The 20,375-nt window shown below is 40.9% G+C and overlaps 1 protein-coding gene across 1 annotated transcript; it reads right to left on the reverse strand.

Moving 5' to 3' along the window:
- Positions 1-233: 233 nt before the first annotated feature.
- Positions 234-15,581, reverse strand: LOC119655470 (centromere/kinetochore protein zw10). The gene is made up of 5 exons (XM_038061372.1): positions 15,287-15,581; positions 14,158-15,228; positions 13,750-14,086; positions 587-852; positions 234-529 (listed from the first exon to the last, which is right to left on the reverse strand). Exons 1-5 carry the CDS (start codon positions 15,488-15,490, stop codon positions 314-316), a joined length of 2,094 nt encoding a protein of 697 aa, XP_037917300.1. The 5' UTR covers positions 15,491-15,581; the 3' UTR covers positions 234-313.
- Positions 15,582-20,375: the final 4,794 nt, after the last annotated feature.

A 20,375-nucleotide genomic window follows, 5' to 3' on the forward strand; every position in this document is an offset into this window, starting at 1 on the left:
GCCTAACATAAATAGTATAGAGGAATGCCACCTATAAAGGATTCATTCAATGTCGATGCCTGAGATTTTCAAACTGGAGAGGTTATCACACCGGAACATTCTCTGAAGAACTGTTATTTTTGGTAATAGGGAATAAGACCATTTAAGGTTATATTTATATCCGCTTATCAAAACGGGACCAACACTTTTAGAAGAGTTTTCACTTTCCCTATAGAGAATAAAACCATAGAAAATTTTTTTGTTCAGAAAGTATTTATTCATAGATTGATAGTTTTACTTTAACAAAACGATACATTAGATAAAACAGAATTTCTTAAATGATAGAAGCTAAGGCTTTCGCTCGCCGATCAGTGTTTTGGAAAAGAGCGCGTATTAAATGTTTTATTTCTTCAGCCTTAAAGTTTAATGTTAGCGGACCCTTCCCTTCCGACCACTGATCTGTTATTTCCGCCAGGGAAGCTCCTAGAACCATTTTCAATTGTGTAAGTTTTGTCCAGGTTTTTACGTTGACATTTATTTGCAAAGGGTCCTAAAATTTAAGGGATGTATAATTATGCATTTTAATATCAAATATCATTAAATATACCTTGAATATCGTCGGTGCGCGCTCAATCATAATAGAGCAGATCTCGACGAGCTCATTAGCTATAGCTGACGATATATCCTCCATTGAAAGTATTCGTCGTATTATTTCTGAGCATAAATCATTTAAAAGGTTGCTCATTGTTTTCGTATAGACCGCATTTGGTAAAATTGTTTGCCAAACGTTTTTCAACAAATCCAGCTGACGTAAACATTGGCGTATCGCTTTTTGTGGTCCAATTCCTAGTTCAGAAACTCCATCGGATAAATCTGTAAATAGTTGATTATATCGAATAAGCAGAAATTTTCAATATTCTAACGGCTATCTTAACATATAGTGGAGACAATACAAAATGATGAGTTAAAATTCAATCCACAAGAGATTTATGAGTATTTGCATGCGCTAAACGAACAATTGGTTCAAAAAAGACAGAAACGACCGAATGTTGATATTAAGCGATTACGCCTGCCAAAAAAATATTCGATCTGATTGATTGTTTATGGTACTTATATCTAACCTAATGGAGATAAAAAACCTACTGCGAAGCAAATTGCGACATAGACAACTTTCTCGTGAGGGCCAAATATAAATGTATTGCCAGTGTTGGTGATTCGAAAGGGAGCTGGAATTCAAAATTTTCGTGCACGTCCTACAATATACACAGTAGTGGGATGAATAATAGGGATAAATTCAAACTAGCAGCAAAAAAAAATGTTGTCCAGGCTATTTTAGGTTAGTAACCATTGTAAAAGGATCTTTAATAACGGTACTTTATTTGTCATTCTATTTCGCTGAACAATTACTGACGATTAACGGCGGAGGCATGTTATGATCAGTCGGACACATCTTGAGCTTTACAAAATAATAGCTAAATTTTTTTTTGTTCCAAAGTGAAATATTAGTAGAAGAGCATTTTGCGAAATACTTCTTTTTTAAATAAAATTAGCATCTATTACGGAAAGAAGATTTTAAATAGAATTAAATTAAAGGAACGCGGCATTTCATTTAAAAGGGGAACTATGGTAAAGTTTCGAAAGGAGGGAAAAACAAAAAAAAAATAGTAGACGTAGAGTGTTCCAGACACAAGTTTTTTAAAGCACTTTCAGACCAACATAAGAGGAAGAAAGCGGAAAACGCTTACATGGGCTCGATCTGTTACTGGGACGTGTAAAAGGGACCATTTATAACATAAATATATAACGGATCATATAACATCATCTAATTTAATAGTAGAACTCTACAGTTACAAGTCGTGCCACTTCGAATCGATCTCAAGTTAGTTGGAAGAGCTACAAGAACCTTTTTCAGCGAAAAGAGTGCAAAGTAAAAGTTTAAATTCACCCTTAAACACATTCTACCCGCAAATTGGAGAAAACGTGCTTGGAATAACAAAGCCAAAATAAATTTGTTTTTCAGCTGCTGGGGTTGGTCTTCTATATTGAGTAGAAAAGGAAACATTTTCTAGAGATTACCTACACATCCTGTCGAGGAAGAAATGCCAATAAAGTAAGACAATGATCCTGATCTGAAAATAACGTTTGTATTAAATTGTCGATTAGTTCGTTTTAAGTACTTCCTGACATCTAGGTCAAAAACTGCTTAAAATGAAAGGAGTTGCATCTAAATACTTATAATTTAAAATACCGATTTTATCATATATTTAATAAGAAACCTATGTAAACATGCAGCGGTAGCAGTTTACCCCTATTTTTCACTCTAAAAAAGAAGACGTGGCAGACCCTGCCTTAGGTGGAGCGATGGTGTAGCCCAGGACGTTAAAAAACTCTTAGGGATATCGAATTGGTGGACTTCGGCGAACGTTATAGAGTTTGAAACTGATTTTCTGCTAATGTGTACATATAATTGTATTTATGGTAAATGTAATGTCTTGAAAATAAACTGAAATCTTTTTAATTTGTGTTTCTGGTGTAATATAGGAGGGAGGCTGTCAAGGTCGCCATATGATGTGGGATGAGAGATGATGTTTAAACCGCATGAAGTTCTAATCAATAAGAACATTCATTTCGTCGTTTCGTTTTTTTTATATAAAAGTCTTAAACCTAAAATTGCTATTAATCTATCAACAATAATATCTGACCTAATTATTGGTTCGAAAGTAATTCAACACCAAATTACTTCGAACACTGCACTTAGTATATTTTCCCATGAGGCATATATATGTGCATATACATTGCTCATATCCATATGCGCACATTTCGTTCGAGCCAGAAATGCAATGCGAAATCACATGCATTGCATTTCTGGCTCGAACCCTGGCGTTTTTTAGGTCGGGTGAATTTACTCTATGTCGAGTTCAAGTACCTTGGAATGTTTTGTTTACTCGATTATGTAATTTATTAGTTTAATGATGACGCGGGTTGCAATGTATGTTTTGATTCGTTGATAGCTTACAGTGCATGGGAATATTATTGTGATAGGTTGTAGTACACTACACTGGTAATGCATTTTGAAATGCTGAATGACAACCATGTTTCTTGATTGAATTTTACCCTTATATTTTTGCCCTCACCGGTCAACAAACTTAGAAAAATTCATGACCACCTGTTTGCCACATAATTAAGGTGTCTCATTATTTTCGGCGAATCATTTAGGTCCGGAAAGCTGAGTGGTTACAACACAAGGCTGTCATATAGAAGGTCGCGGTTCAAATCTCACTGGTGGCAGAAGGATTTGTATCGTGTTTTCACGTCAGATACCAGTCAACTCAGCTGTGAATGATTAACCGAGTTAAATCAGGGTAATAGTCTCGGGCGAGCGCAATGCTGACCACATTGCCTCCTACAGTGTATCGTTATGGTCTCGAATCAAGTGCTCTAACACATTACAAGGCCCTAATCCAATATGGATTGTTGCGCCAACGATTATTATTATTATTAATTATTTATGTCCCAATTGATGAAGACTTCAACTTGTGCGACCCAGCTGTTGACTTCAATGAGGAAAGTTACCCTTTCCTTCCTATTCTTTCTGCCAAAAGATTTATCTTCTTTTAGCATCAAGGTTCCCTTTGGTAAGCACTTGTAAAAAAGACTCGCTCCGTTTGCATCTTCATCAATGGAATCATAGGGCAATATTGAAGAAAGTCTTTTAAGCCAGTCATCTACGCGTACTTGGTTGCTGCACTTTCTCCAGATATAATTTTTTTATAGATCCCATGTTAATTTTGGAAACCGGGGGCCCTGAATGCATGACAATTCAAGCTTACTAATTCAACATATTCCGTTTTGGTGCGCCTATGGCTAGATTGATACCTCTCACTAAACTGTAAGCTTCGAAAACAACTTTGCCTTTTTTAGCATCTTGCTCAGAGAAAGAGAGATAATGTAGTTAGATATTCTGGATAAAACCATTTTAAGTATAGACTTTTTACACCGTACACATAAATCGGGGCCCGGGGTAAAAATGATGCCAAAAAATTCATCCCAAGGTGAAAATTGTGCGGGCTCCCTTTTTTTCCTTACAATTTTTATATATATATGAATATAGAAAGATTTATGAATTGCATCGTGGAATCGAGCCTTCCTTAAAGGACTTGTAATATTTCCCTAAAGTTACAAAATATGCTTCGGACAACAGGAATTTCACTTAGAGATTATGGGGAAAATGGTGCTATGACTATAAAATGAATAAACGCTAAATGATGAATAAAATCTACTTGTCATTACTTTTCCCATCACTGTATATAGCAATAGAAGAATGATTCTATAGCAGTCCTTAAAGACAATGATGTTGCAGCACTTATAGAAGCGAAAATATTGGAGGTATGCAAAGGTCTTGGATATTAAAAAGAGGCAAAAGTTGGACTGAATAATAACAAAAACGTTTCCGAAGTACGATATCTGCAATCGACAAACATTTTTTAAGCTTTCTCCCGTGTGATACAGAAAGAGAGAACAGTTGGCTCTCGAAATACACTATTTGCAAGTAAAAAAATTAGAAAAAATCACTCGACTCAAAATTTGAAATATTGACTTAAAAATGTTACTATAAATTTCAATTAAATCGAAAAATCCGAAATTTCATCAATTCTCCTGCTGGTAGCTGGTTTTGTACCGGAGCAACGCGCCCTCAAAGAGCAAGGGTTGTCAGAGCCTACTTCAATGCGAGGACACATATATGTTCGTATATTCTCTTCTTTCGTTTTTCAGATAAATTGGGAGCGTCATATTTTGATGTACCTGCTCCCGATTCCCCCAGCCGCACTGAAATCGAAATCCTGTGCAAAGAACGGTTCGGGCTAGGAATCTGCTCTGACCTCAGTCACCATATAAAATGTAATTCCTCTACCATCAACCAATGGAAAAATCGTAAGCAACAATTTACCAAGAACTCCTGTAACCCAAAATACCATCCAACGAATTCAAACGCAACATAATCTCACGCCAGCCCCTACCGCCGCCAACCTCAATATCACCTCACTAGATCTTCAAAATTACAACCTCCATGATCCAACATCGTATCCCTGCCGCCATACAGGAGACGAAATTCGACGTCCAACTCGTCACACAATTCTCAGGGTGGCTTTCACGAACTCCAAAAGGGCTGGATTTCTAACGCCAGTGCAGTAGAATCAAACTGTACACAATACTCTATCTAGCTGGTCAGCCGAATAGAAACACAATACTACCCTTTCCTTGACTGAATGTCATTTTAGCGATCATTATTCACATTTAATAACACACCTTTAGGCACAATTAACTGTAGAGCATTTCATTCAATGCCAGGCGTATTTATAATCGATGTGCATTTTTCTGACTCTGGGGGCGGACCTAAAGCCACTTTATAGCTCACGGAACACTGCGAATAATTTGCTAGAAAAATATCTTAGCAGGATCTCCTTGCTGACATTCGAGTAGTAAGAGTTTTACCTAAATATTTGCCCTAAAGTTATACAATTGATGTCCTGGCTAATTGTCATTACTATGATTTAAATTGAGGTTGCACATATTTGTTCGAAGTCATTTACATTTGCATGGTTTAAGATGCAGTAAAGTGGCACGAAATTGATAAGATTGATGCTAATAGTCGAATTTCCACGAAACTTGGTGGAATTATGCGGGATATTATCTTCCGTGTCCGGATAGCTCAGTGGTTAGAGCACTGGGTTGTTATACGGAAGGCCGCGGTTCAAATCTCGCTGGTGGCAGTAGGATTTGCATCGTGACTTGACGTTGGATACCAGTCGACTCAGCTGTGAATGAGTACCTGAGTCAAATCAGGGTAATAATCTCGGGCGAGCGCAATGCTGACCACATTGCCTCCTACAGTGCTCTGTAGTGTACCGTTACGGTCTTGAATGAAGTGCTCTAACACACTTCAAGGCCCTGATCCAATATGGATTGTTGCGCCAACGATTATTATTTCCGAGTTATCACAATCTCGGCAGATGCCGGATTTTACCTAATACTAGCACTAAGTGCCAAGCATTTAGGCTCGGACGATCCTACCTACTTAAAAACTAAAGGGGCACTGGTGGTGGTGGCCGGTGGTAGGTCAGTGGGAGAATCCGTCGAGCACCCCCCGCAACATCGAGCACGTATGCAGAATGGTGTACTTCTGCATGGTTTGAACCAGACTGTGCGAAAGTCCCAGGACATCAAGGGAAGCCGTCAGGGATTTAGGTACAATACCTGTAGCTGACAATATTATGGGAACTACAACCACCCGCTCGAGACGCCAAATTTCTTTGATTTCCCGAGCCAATGGCTCATAGTTCACCTTCTTCTCCACGTATTTCCGTTCAATGTTGCTATTATGGGGGATAGCAACATCAATAATATACGCGGAGCGACCCGTCTTGTCAACTAGCAGTACGTCAGGCTTGTTGTGTGCGGTATGGCGATCAGTCAGAACTTGCCGGTCCCAATACATGCTGTAAGCAGAACTATCAAGTACTGCTTGCGGCTCATATCGGTAAACCGGACATGTTCCCGTGATCAGCCCATGCTTATATGCAAGGTTTTGATGGATAACCTTACATACAGCATTATGCCTGGTGATGTATTGCACCGGTGCCATAAAAGTACAGCCAGAAATGAGATGGTCCAACGTCTCTAACGCCGAACCACACATTCTGCACTGGTCGTTCTCCACCCGTTCTTTCATGATGAGCTTTTTATAAGCTCGGGTGGCGACCACGCCATCCTGAATGGCACACATGAACCCCTCCGTCTCAGCAAAGAGCTCCCCAGCACACAGCCACCTGTTCGACAGATGCAAATCGACAAATGGCTGCCAGAGACAATTCACGTGTTTACCGTGCATTGCCTTCGACTTCCATTCCTCAATCCGCTCCTGGTCCGACTTCACCCCACTCAGAGGATTGAAAGATCGATCCTTCAAGTTAAGTGGAGTCAGTCCACAGTCTGCCTTGCAGACAGCCGCATGCAAGGGGCTCGCCTGCTCTTTACTGTAAAAATAAGCGCGCAGCGAGTCGACTTGGCGATGATGTTGTGCCGCCACGTCAACCACGCCCCTGCCTCCGATGTCCCGAGGCAGGTTCATCCGCTCCACGGCAGACTTTGGGTGATGCATTCGGAATTTGGACATAGTTGTCCGTATCCGCCGCTGGACGTTTTCCAGGTCGGTCTTCGTCCACGGCAATATTCCGAATGCATAAGCCAGTGAAGGGATGGCGAATACATTCAACGCGCTTATTTTATTCTTCCCCGAGAGATGCGATTTCAGCACCAGCTTTACACGTCGCAGGAATTCGGACAGCAGAGCTTCCTTCAGATCACCAACTCGAGCATGGGTTCCTTGCAGAATTCCTAGGTACTTGTAGAAGTCTGTCTCGGTCATAGCTTCGATGTGGAGGTCACCAATGCTATGTCCGGCATGCGGCTCGTGATGACCTTTGCGAATGGCTTGGATTCGACATTTGTCTAATCCAAACTCCATCCGAATATCACGGCTGAACATGTCTATTATTCGCAACAGACTTCTAAGATGGTTGTCAGTACCAGCATACAGCTTGATGTCATCTAGGTACATCAAGTGTGTCAGTTCGCACTTAGCACGTAGGCCATATTTTATTGCAAAACCATGCCCTCTAGTATCATTCAGTAGCCATGAAAGGGGGTTCAGTGCCATACAAAACCAAAGAGGACTCAATGAATCCCCCTGGAAGATGCCCCTCCGAATACGGATGGGCTCTGAGGTATTAGCACCCTCAGATGTACGGACTGACAAGGTGGTATGCCACCCTTCCATGACTGTCGCCAAAAACTTTATTAGTTTCGGATCAATGCGATACAGATGTAGGATGTCGATTAGCCAGGTATGCGGAACGCTATCAAAAGCCTTGGCATAATCGATATAGCAACTGAAGAGGTTTCTTTGGCCTCTAGTTGCTTGTCCTACAACTACCGAGTCGATAATGAGTTGCTCTTTGCAACCCCTTGACCCAACTCGGCAGCCCTTCTGCTCCTCGGACAAAATGTTGTTGGTCTCGAGGTGTGCATTGATCCTTCCACTAATAATGGACGTGATGAATTTGTAGAGGGTTGGTAAGCAAGTGATCGGTCTTGTGTCTGCGGGGTCCTGCACCGTGTCCTTCTTAGGGATAAGGTAGGTAATTCCCGCAGTGAGGAAAGGTGGAAATTCCTCCGGCCGACTCATAACCTCATTTATACTGCGTGCCAACCGACTGTGTACGCTGGTAAATTTCTTATACCAGAAATTCTGCACCCGATCCAGACCTGGGCCCCTCCAGTTCTTCGAGATGTTTATAGCTCGTCGAACTTCCTCTTCGGTAACATCCGCGAAATTCATGCCAGGTGTATTGGCATGGCGGGTGCCTTCGGCGGTGATCCACTCAGCATGCTCAGCATGCTGGGCAGGTAACCCCCAAAGTCCACCCCAATACTCTTTCGCTTCCGTCACCGAGAACTGTATTGTCTGGGCGCTCTGTTGGGATTCGTTGAGAGATCTGAAAAAGCTCCGCTGGTTCCTCGCGTATGTTGCATTCTGGACACGTCTGGAATAACTTTCGCCATACCGTCGTAACCGACTGCATATGACAGAAAGTTTCTGTTTTAGTGTGTCCAGAATTTCAACTACGGGTGTCTCACAGGGGATGGCATAGTTCCGGTAAACCCTCTGCACTTTATTTCTCACCCGTCGGCTGGCATTGCCAGTGCTGATCTGAATCAGTCTAGCAATGTCCTGCCTTAGTGAGTCCCGCCGACGTTCCAGACGAATTTTCCATGGTGGATCTCTTTTGTCACTCAAACCAATAACGCGAAAGCGAATCTTCTGACCGTGCAATCTGATAGCCGCAACTGCACCACAATACACAAGTGATTGTAGTTGCAGCAGCGACATATCAGCACACAGTCGAGATGCAATCTCATCATTGATTTGAGATAGAATTCCCGGAGTTGCTGGAGATGCATAGAGCCTGGGAATACCTGGTCTATGCAAAGGATCCATATCCGAGAATTCTATACACGCTCTTTGGAATTCGTCCCGAACTTCAGCGGAAACCTCAGCTGGACGGTGGAGAAGAGTGCTTCGGCGAGTACTGAACCTGTTGCCTGCAGTGCGGCGTGGTGTTGTTGATGCCGCCGCCTCTGCCCCCATCGACTCTCGGTCACCAGTTTCCCCGATGACTTCAAGTCGAACACGTTCCCTGATGGTGGCCGGGATTGTGTCACTGCGAGTGATGAAGCGGTACTGGTCTGCGACTCGTTGCACAGTCACGTGCGCGAATTGCGGGAAACGCTCGACGAATCTCTGGTGCAACAAGGGGCGGTAAGATGTTATACCCGCCCCCGCCGTTATTTCGTAGTAGGAGCGGATGATGAAGAGGTTCATTTCTTCAGTCCATTTCATCCGCTTCCTACGCGAACCTGCTGAAGTGGTCGCCACAGATGGTGGCGAAACAGCTGCAGCAGGCGGAGCTGTGCTCCTGGTCGTCGTGGCGCCTAGACGTCGAACCTCCCCACGACTAGCGGTTTCGACGCCGTGCTGTCCATTACGAGAGCCCGACCCAGTCACCAAGTCAGACGACTCCCGCCGGTTATCCGTACCGGACCTCAAATTTCTCTTTCTTCTCATTGTTGGTGGTGCATTTTATCCCTAGCTGCCAGGTGTGTAGATAGCTTCCTTAGTGAGTAATCTGCAAGACTGCAAAGTTCCTGCACTTTCCTCACCTACCCCCTGAGACGCTGCGGTGGCGTACAGCCATTCAGACTGAAGCTTTCTATCCCTCCTCCTTTCACAACCGGGCTTGGGACCGGCTTCGGCGGAGTTATTATTATTATTATCTTCAATGCTAATGCAAAATTCGGTATTTCTAGGATGAACTTAAAGGGAGTTTTCCGAACAATTTTCGAAAAGTTGGTAATATCCTATCATTAAGTTTCTTTGAGCAGATATGGGAATGGAACATATTCTGAGGCTAGCAAGGTCCTAAATTGCTTTTGAAAATGAGTCCTGTCTCATTTTAAGTTTGCACATTCTCACCACTCTAACATTTTACAATTTACGTAAAAACGAAAAAAACGTTTTCTTGGCGAACTTAAGGCGAAATTTTTTTGTGAAGAACTGGATAAAGATACAAATACGAATTTTTCACCATATATTTATTAGTGGTGGTTAAACGATAGTATAGATCCCAGGGCGAAACGTGGATTGGTACCCACGATGGAGCATAAAACCTGGGAAATGCCTGCTGAACCAACACCAACAGCTCTACTACCAAACACTATCTCCACCTCCACGTGGTGACCGCTGGGAGCTCTTTCTTAACGAAAGGATGAAGGCGAGTCTCCCGCGCCTAAAAACGGGACAAATTGTATCAACTCCTCCTCCAGGTTGGGGGTTGGGTAAGGCTGACAACCCTACACGGAAAACCGAAGCTACGAAGCCACAACAGGAGCGTCGGGCTGGACGGATAACACAACGACGAACCCGGCAAAGATAAAGGAATAACGATTTGCGCATTTTCTCATGGAACGTGCGCTCCCTGTACAGAGATGAAGCTGCCAAGCAGCTAGCCAATACCCTGCACCAATATAGGGCTGATGTAACGGCGTTGCAGGAGATGCGTTGGACAGGGACCATTTTCCTGGAGAAGAATCGCTACACCATATATTATAGTGGCCATCCCGTAAATCATGAGCTCGGAGTAGATTTCTTAGTCAGCCAAAAAATGAAACCTGCAGTTATCGGCTTTGAAAACATAAGCGAACGGCTACGCACTCTGCGCTTGCGAAGCAAATTTAGAATTATAAGCCACATTAACGTTCACACTCCTACAGAGGAGACTGCAGAGTTGGAGAAGGATATCTTCTACGAGGCGGTAGAACGAACCCTCGAAGCCTGTACTTGGGGATTTAAACAGCCAAGTAGGGACGGAGCCCGTATTCAGGCTGCCATAGCTTACACCAAAATACAAATGATAACGGACTGCGGATTATCCAATTAGCAGTGTCACACGAAATGGTTGTTGGAAGTACCTGGTTTGCGCAGAAAGCGGTCCACAGACATACGTGGGCCTCTCCAGACGGGACCACTTTCAACCAAACTGACCACTTGTTAATCAAACGCCGCTACCTCTCAGCCTTGATGAATGTCAGAATATATAGGGGGCCCAATATGAGCTCGGATCACTGTCTCGTTAGCATGGTGCTCCGAGCTCAACAACACCGCCTAGAATACCCTCTGACAATCAATTAAGAGTTAACACTGAAGCCATCCACAACACAGCCCTCCGCAACACCTATAAGAGGGAAATGGATGGCGCAATAACCGCAGTCAACAGAGATCCTGGAGATGAAGCATCAACAAATGATCTTGACAATCACCTGAAGAACGTTATCATAATTACGGCCACAAACATACTTGGCCCCAGCCGCAAAAAGAGTCAGAACGGCTGGTTTGACGATGAATGTAAGCTAGCAACAGAACGGAAGAATACCGCATACCGAGTAATGCTGCATTCTCAAAGGACGCGGAGACGCGCGGATACGTATCGCGAACTCCGGCGGACGGAGAAGCGACTTCACAGACGGAAAAAGGAAGCCTGTGAGAACCAACAAGTCTGTGAACTAGAAAAGTACAGGGAGCAACCGCACCAGACGCGCAAGTTTTATCAACAAGTCAGCAGGGTGAAGCCTTATGCACCTCGATGCTCATCCTGCCGAGACAAAGAGGGAAATGTGATTTCCGACAGAATAGGCATATTGGAACGATGGGTTGAGCAGTTTGATGAACTACTGAACAACCAGAACATCGGCGAGTTGGAGGTTCCGCCAACCGAAGACGACAGACGAATACTGCCATTCATCGGCTTAAAAATCATAAGTCGCCAGGAGCCGATGGAATTACAGCCGAATTGTTTAAATATGGAGGCGACCAATTACACCAATCAATTTGTGCTCAAGATGTGGGACAGCGAATAAATGCCTAACGACTGGCAAAGAGGCATGATAAGATAAAAGCAGTAAGATCACTTTCAAGACCATTCGACATCAACAACGGTCTACGACAAGGGGATGCCTTATCATGTGTCCTCTTTAACCTGGCCCTGGAGAAAGTGATCCGTGATGCTGAGGTAAATGCGAGGGGTACGATCCTCTTTAACTCAACCCAATTACTGGCCTATGCTGACGATATCGACATCATGGAAAGAACCACCCGAGACGTACAAACTGCCGTTATCCAGATCAAGCAGGCGGTAATTGGCGCGAGATCTTGGACTGCACATCAATGAAGGCAAGACAAAATATATGGTGGCAACGTCAGCACCAAAAACCAACCAACCAACAACATCAAAACGCACTGGTCAAACGGGAAGAACAAACATAGGAGACTACAACTTTGAGACCGTTGACAATTTCTCCTATCTAGCGTCGAAAATCACAACCGATAACAGCTATGACGATGAAATCCGCGCACGGTTGTTGGCAGCCAACAGAGCCTATTTCAGCTTACAAAAACTGTTTCGCTCGTCTCACCATAGGGTCAAAACTCTTACTGTACAAGACTATGATCTCGGAGTCTTGGATTCTTAGCAAGAAAAATTGCGAACTCTTGGCCGCGTTCGAGAGAAGAATCCTCCGAAGAATTTTTGGCCCCATACATAAGGATTGCGTATTGAAATGCAGAGCAATTTATACACCTATCTCCAAAAAATGGTGTTTTTCTGCTGTCACGCTAGAGTGACTTCCTTCTTTTAAATAACCTGAAATTAAGTCTATGGCGATCATTTTCACGACTTAGACAGATATTGAACGTGCAACTAGATTGTTAGTAGGCAATCTACCTACCATTAGTAACTCTACAATCATATATATTACTTTCGATAACGTAGTCGCCTCTGCGATATGTAGCAAAATAAGAAACAGGATCAAAGTTCTGAAAGTCTTATCTGGAAATTCCGTATAAAAGCACAAGGAAATTCTACTAGTTATGAACAAAGCGGTAGTCCACACCTGACCTAAATTAAGTGCCATTCAATGGCTGAAAACTCAGACGTCTGTACAAACTGTCTCCTTATGTCATCCTAGGTTCACTTGCGGCAAAAGATTTTTAATAATAATACAATAAACCAAAATAATGTGCTCACTAACTAGTGTTTGGTAGGATGTTCCTGGAGTGTTCAGGCCAATCGTCACTTAATGTATGAAACACTTTCTCGTAATATCCGACACAACACGAGATGCTCAAAGAATAAAGAGGAAACATCTTGACGATACCACCAGCACCAGCTGCACCATCAGGAGGTCCTAAAGTCGATCACGAAGTCTAAACCCAACTTGGTACTGATCGAGCAAACATCTACAATATCATCAAATGAGGAAAACCTATCCCAACCCTATCCCAAATATTGAGAGCTGCTCTTGAGAATATCTTCCGATTACTCAATACCCTATCGAAGCGTTTTTTTTCTTGACTTCGTTGCCGAGAAGGCTGAGGCAGACTTCTAAAATACACGCAAAACACAAATGAAATCGAATCATGCCCACTGCGTTTTAGTGAAAATAAATTACTAGCCAATATCCAACATCAATCGACTTGTTGCAGTGAATAACATATCATGATTCGAAATTACTTATTACGAATCGCGAAAATAACCAATCAACTTACGTTGAATTGCGCCGTCCATCGTCTTCAATTTACCGCAATGTTACACTTACCGAATCCTTGCAAAATTTCCATGAGTTGTGTCCGCTGATTTTTGAACTGATTCACGAAGTATTCCGTTCCCATATTCTGCAGATTTTTCGTTGTATTTTCAGACGGATCGATCCCTTTTGATGCATACTTTGTGAGCCAATACGCTAAGTACATGCAGTTATTGTGAAACAAAGCCGTTTGCTGGGGAATATTGTGTAGAAGTTTCTCATGATACATCGGCACTTCGGTTAGGTATCGATTCAGGATTATGGGAATCGTTGAAAGCAGGCGTTGTGAAATTTCATCATCGACTGTGGAAGTTTGTCGAATCACTTTCTCCATCAAATTAATGATTTCCTAGAAGAGAGCCATATTAGTATTTCCAGTAAATATGGCAGTGTTTATCAGCTTAAGAACTTCGCACTCACCAAAGTACTCTTCGAGATCATACACCTTGGAAATAGTGAAGGATTTTTTGCTGTCTCGGTCGACGTATTACTCTCAGCCACTAGAATCATATCATGAAGGTCTTTATGCATAATATCGATCGCATTGTCCAGAATGTTCGTGCAGAAACGATTCTGAAACAGCAACCCAATTTTCTCGGCGTATTTGATCAAATCGCGATCCTGGTCCACTTTCAAGAATGGCAATCTCACCAAATACTCATTGAAATCAATGATGTCCTCTACCAACGTTGAATCGTTCATTTCGTCCATAGTGTCGGGAATTGCATACAATAGGCACTCGCCTATTAGCAAATTTAAAAATTGCTCCTTCAACTTTTCCCCGAAAATGTTAAAGACACACAGAGTATCGGAGATCTGAACATTTATATAAGATAAGCAGGTCATGACTGTTTTGATGCTTTTGAAAACGGTTTTATAATTTGGCCGGAGATCTTCAGCGAGGTCCTTGATACTGTAGGACAGATTAAGCTGAACAAAGTCCTCATCGTCGTCTTTCAGCTCAACGGAAACTGGCTTAGTGATGATCGGTTGGAAAACATTCTCAAGCAGAAAATCGCACAACTGTTTCGGGTTATATTTTGCGTTGAACAGCGCCACGATGGTTTGATGCAGGTGACTACTATTCTTCGATATTTTCACGTTAACAGCTTTTGTATTCTGGAACGATTTCTCCGACATTTGAACTAACTCTTCGAAGCACAAACGCAGCTTGTGCATCAACATCTCTGATTCCACTTGGTATTTGATTTTAACATTTTGATAGCAGTCCAACCCCGTGAATATTTTGTCCGATACATCCGTGATCAAGCTCTTGATTTTGTCCGCGATGTTCATGGCTTCAAGATATTCGTTATTGCTCTTGGCCGACTCTAAGCTCTGGAACAATTCATCAATTTTCAATATCTTGTAGGAGACTCTTAAACCCAGCGCCGCTTCCCTCAGCTCTTCCACGTATTGCTGCAGCTCATCGACGGCAATGTTCAAGTCGTTCTTTGTATCATTCTCAACAATTTCCATCAAGTTTTCAACCTGTGCATGGAGAATAAATGTTAGTGCTGAGCGTCCATTTAGTAAGGCATCCATTTACCTCCCTAACAAGTTTTTCGCCATCTTCTAAGTACAATTCGTTTGTGCTCAAGTTCGGCAAGAAGTCCACATAGTTTGCGTCGATGAAACTCCGGGTCTTGCTTTGATAGCGCTTTATTTCCGTTAGTATTTTCGCGATATTTTTCTTTGCGTCGACTGAATCATTCTCATTCGAAACCTCTACAACTTCTCGTAGAAACTTCATGGCTGTTCAGAGCCAGGATGTGATATTTTCAAATGCAATAACGGGCCCACCAGGAGCACTTTTGAAACCTCTTTGACGTGTCGATGACAGTTTGATTGTTATGACGGGGCGTGTATGAGGAGTGCCGACATGACGGCAGTTTTGTCGCGCAATAAGTGACATCTATATGTGAAATTCCGTCGGACGTTATCTTAAAAACTCTGTCAGGGGCGCGTGGGGATTTGGGGTCGGATTTTTTTTTTATTTTATAAGATAAAAACTCTTGTAAACCATATGTCCTATTATTGTAAGTACTGTTGTTCGCCTCCTCGAAAGTTATAGTTGAAAATCTTCGTCGTTTTCAAGGGTTTGTGTAAAACGATCTATTCGCTCTCAGTCGGTTTATTACAAGCGTTTTATTTTGAAATTAGTTAAGCTCAGGTAAAAGGGATTCCCCATGTATGTGCAGGAAGGGGGTATGATTTTTTCTAAAGCTTATTTTTTTAAATCAACAGATCGGAAAATTGTATAAGTACTCACGTAACGTATAAAAATCTCGTTTTCAAGAATTACTACTACAGGGCGTGGAACATAAATTGTTACCTTTTTCTAATTGAATTTATTTTTATATATTCTAATAAAAATATATACTTGCATTGTTATTTTAGCCTAGATGTATTCTTTTAGTTCATATATATGTTTTATCCTTTTTTCAATTTTTAGTATGTTTTTCAGTCGTGAGAATATAAATCTTTCAGTTATGATTGCATGAAAAGGAAACGTCACAACAATAAATATGTAAATGACTCATGGTAAATAAACAATTGGTTTGGCGCCCTATTAAACCTTTTGATGGGCATTATAAAAATATTGATCGTCCTAGAAAACAAAAAAAAACAAAACTGTTCTGTAAAAAAAGTTTGTGATGTAATTAGGGAACAATATAGGCCTAATGTAGGCTGATCAACGAGAAAGATGGCTTGAGGACTGAAAATCAGTGATAGGAAGTGATTTAAAACTCGAAACTTTCAAACTAAAAGAAGCAAAACTTAAGAGACAATAAACAAAAAGACACAAGAAGTCAACCATTACGGCAAGAAGGATCCTATTTTTGAATTTTTGTTTTTAGATGATACATTGTTCTGTATTCATTACAGAGCGAAGTCATAATATTGAAAATGACAGAATACTCCCCCGAAAGTCATGCAGATGACCAAGGAAGAATTAATTCAAGAGCACAGAAACTAACCGGGATCTACAGTTTCGACTGGTATAAAAGGACATGACTATCGATGCAAATCGTTACATCTGTGGCACTTTACAGTTTGTTCTGCTGCCTTAGAGTCAATAATACTTTGGGAACTATCGTTGAGTCCTTCAACAAGCCTCAACGTCATTTTATTCTTCAAATGTTACTCGTGTTGGGTCCGAAGCCAATTTATTCGACTTTTTTACCAAAGCATGAGATGAACTAGGTGAAAGTGGAATAATCTCCATTGCGTTTAAGATAGTCTGCAGTTCGAAATTAGAGTCTAAATTATTATCCGTTTCTTGCTTACAGATTGTTCAAAATTTCATAAAATAATAATTTAACTTTGCACAAAATGCCATGTGAATTTATTTGCCAAACCTTGTATAAAGGGAAAAAAGTACAGATTATTCCCTAATCAATTGAATGCAAGCTAATCATGCATTTTAAGTTCAGCACTTCATTTCTTTCTATCTTCTATGTTCTATCATTAAGAAGAGGTGCCTTAAGGTTTCTTTTATAAGAAAACTACTAAACCTTTCGTACCTGAGCTGCTCATTTTTTAGTTTCCGTATTATTATTCGATGTCCTTTCACGCTTAACCAATTGTGAAAGAAATGGCAATATTCGAGAAAAAATCTTTGCTAAAGCGGAAGCAAAATAAGGGAAAACACAATCTCAAGTCAAAAATCAGATGTAAAAACAAATGACAACATTCATCTATTTTTGTTTTGCTATTAATAATTTCCACACCATGTGTTCTATATTATAGTCGAAATGTATGATTAACTCAAGAGGAGTTTATTGCGATTTTCAAAAATATGGTAATATGCGCTATGCAGATTCCTCGAAAAATCTGAAATTTTCCTGGCACCTAGACCCCACAACCTATATACCATTTTGAAGTTCAGACCCTCTACCAACAACAGTGATCACAAATTAAGCTCCTTTTTGCGAAATTCTCAATATTAACGGAGATATAAGCGTTTAAAGATTTTCCCAGATTCCTCGAAAAATCTGAAATTTTCCTGGCACCTAGACCCCACAACCTATATACCATTTTGAAGTTCAGACCCTCTACCAATAGTAGTGATCACAAATTAAGCTCCTTTTTCCGAAATTCTCAATATTAACGGAGATATAAGCGTTTAAAGTTTTTCCCCAGATTCCTCGAAAAATCTGAAATTTTCCTGGCACCTAGACCCCACAACCTATATACCATTTTGAAGTTCAGACCCTCTACCAATAGTAGTGATCACAAATTAAGCTCCTTTTTGCGAAATTCTCAATATTAACGGAGATATAAGCGTTTAAAGTTTTTCCCCAGATTCCTCGAAAAATCTGAAATTTTCCTGGCACCTAGACCCCACAACCTATATACCATTTTGAAGTTCAGACCCTCTACCAATAGTAGTGATCACAAATTAAGCTCCTTTTTGCGAAATTCTCAATATTAACGGAGATATAAGCGTTTAAAGTTTTTCCCCAGATTCCTCGAAAAATCAGAAACTTTCCTGGCACCTAGCCCCACAACCTATATACCACTTTGAAGTTCAGACCCTTTACCAATAGCAGTGATCACAAATTAAGCTCCTTTTTGCGAAATTCTCAATATTAACGGAGATATAAGGGTGTAAAATTTTTCCCCAGATTCCTCGAAAAATCTGAAATTTTCCTGGCACCTAGACCCCACAACCTATATACCATTTTGAAGTTCAGACCCTCTACCAATAGTAGTGATCACAAATTAAGCTCCTTTTTGCGAAATTCTCAATATTAACGGAGATATAACCGTTTAAAGTTTTTCCCCAGATTCCTCGAAAAATCTGAAATTTTCCTGGCACCTAGACCTCACAACCTATATACCATTTTGAAGTTCAGACCCTCTACCAATAGTAGTGATCACAAATTAAGCTCCTTTTTGCGAAATTCTCAATATTAACGGAGATATAAGCGTTTAAAGTTTTTCCCCAGATTCCTCGAAAAATCTGAAATTTTCCTGGCACCTAGACCCCACAACCTATATACCATTTTGAAGTTCAGACTCTCTACCAATAGTAGTGATCACAAATTAAGCTCCTTTTTGCGAAATTCTCAATATTAACGGAGATATAAGCGTTTAAAGTTTTTCCCCAGATTCCTCGAAAAATCTGAAATTTTCCTGGCACCTAGACCCCACAACCTATATACCATTTTGAAGTTCAGACCCTCTACCAATAGTAGTGATCACAAATTAAGCTCCTTTTTGCGAAATTCTCAATATTAACGGAGATATAAGCGTTTAAAGTTTTTCCCCAGATTCCTCGAAAAATCTGAAATTTTCCTGGCACCTAGACCCCACAACCTATATACCATTTTGAAGTTCAGACCCTCTACCAATAGTAGTGATCACAAATTAAGCTCCTTTTTGCGAAATTCTCAATATTAACGGAGATATAACCGTTTAAAGTTTTTCCCCAGATTCCTCGAAAAATCTGAAATTTTCCTGGCACCTAGACCTCACAACCTATATACCATTTTGAAGTTCAGACCCTCTACCAATAGTAGTGATCACAAATTAAGCTCCTTTTTGCGAAATTCTCAATATTAACGGAGATATAAGCGTTTAAAGTTTTTCCCCAGATTCCTCGAAAAATCTGAAATTTTCCTGGCACCTAGACCCCACAACCTATATACCATTTTGAAGTTCAGACTCTCTACCAATAGTAGTGATCACAAATTAAGCTCCTTTTTGCGAAATTCTCAATATTAACGGAGATATAAGCGTTTAAAGTTTTTCCCCAGATTCCTCGAAAAATCTGAAATTTTCCTGGCACCTAGACCCCACAACCTATATACCATTTTGAAGTTCAGACCCTCTACCAATAGTAGTGATCACAAATTAAGCTCCTTTTTGCGAAATTCTCAATATTAACGGAGATATAAGCGTTTAAAGTTTTTCCCCAGATTCCTCGAAAAATCTGAAATTTTCCTGGCACCTAGACCCCACAACCTATATACCATTTTGAAGTTCAGACCCTCTACCAATAGTAGTGATCACAAATTAAGCTCCTTTTTGCGAAATTCTCAATATTAACGGAGATATAAGCGTTTAAAGTTTTTCCCCAGATTCCTCGAAAAATCTGAAATTTTCCTGGCACCTAGACCTCACAACCTATATACCATTTTGTAGTTCAGACCCTCTACCAATAGTAGTGATCACAAATTAAGCTCCTTTTTGCGAAATTCTCAATATTAACGGAGATATAACCGTTTAAAGTTTTTCCCCAGATTCCTCGAAAAATCTGAAATTTTCCTGGCACCTAGACCTCACAACCTATATACCATTTTGAAGTTCAGACCCTCTACCAATAGTAGTGATCACAAATTAAGCTCCTTTTTGCGAAATTCTCAATATTAACGGAGATATAAGCGTTTAAAGTTTTTCCCCAGATTCCTCGAAAAATCTGAAATTTTCCTGGCACCTAGACCCCACAACCTATATACCATTTTGAAGTTCAGACCCTCTACCAATAGTAGTGATCACAAATTAAGCTCCTTTTTGCGAAATTCTCAATATTAACGGAGATATAAGCGTTTAAAGTTTTTCCCCAGATTCCTCGAAAAATCAGAAATTTTCCTGGCACCTGGACCCCACAACCTATATACCATTTTGAA

This window comes from Hermetia illucens, chromosome 4 (genome assembly GCF_905115235.1).
Source record: "Hermetia illucens chromosome 4, iHerIll2.2.curated.20191125, whole genome shotgun sequence".
In the NCBI taxonomy this organism is placed as follows: Eukaryota; Metazoa; Arthropoda; class Insecta; order Diptera; family Stratiomyidae; genus Hermetia; species Hermetia illucens.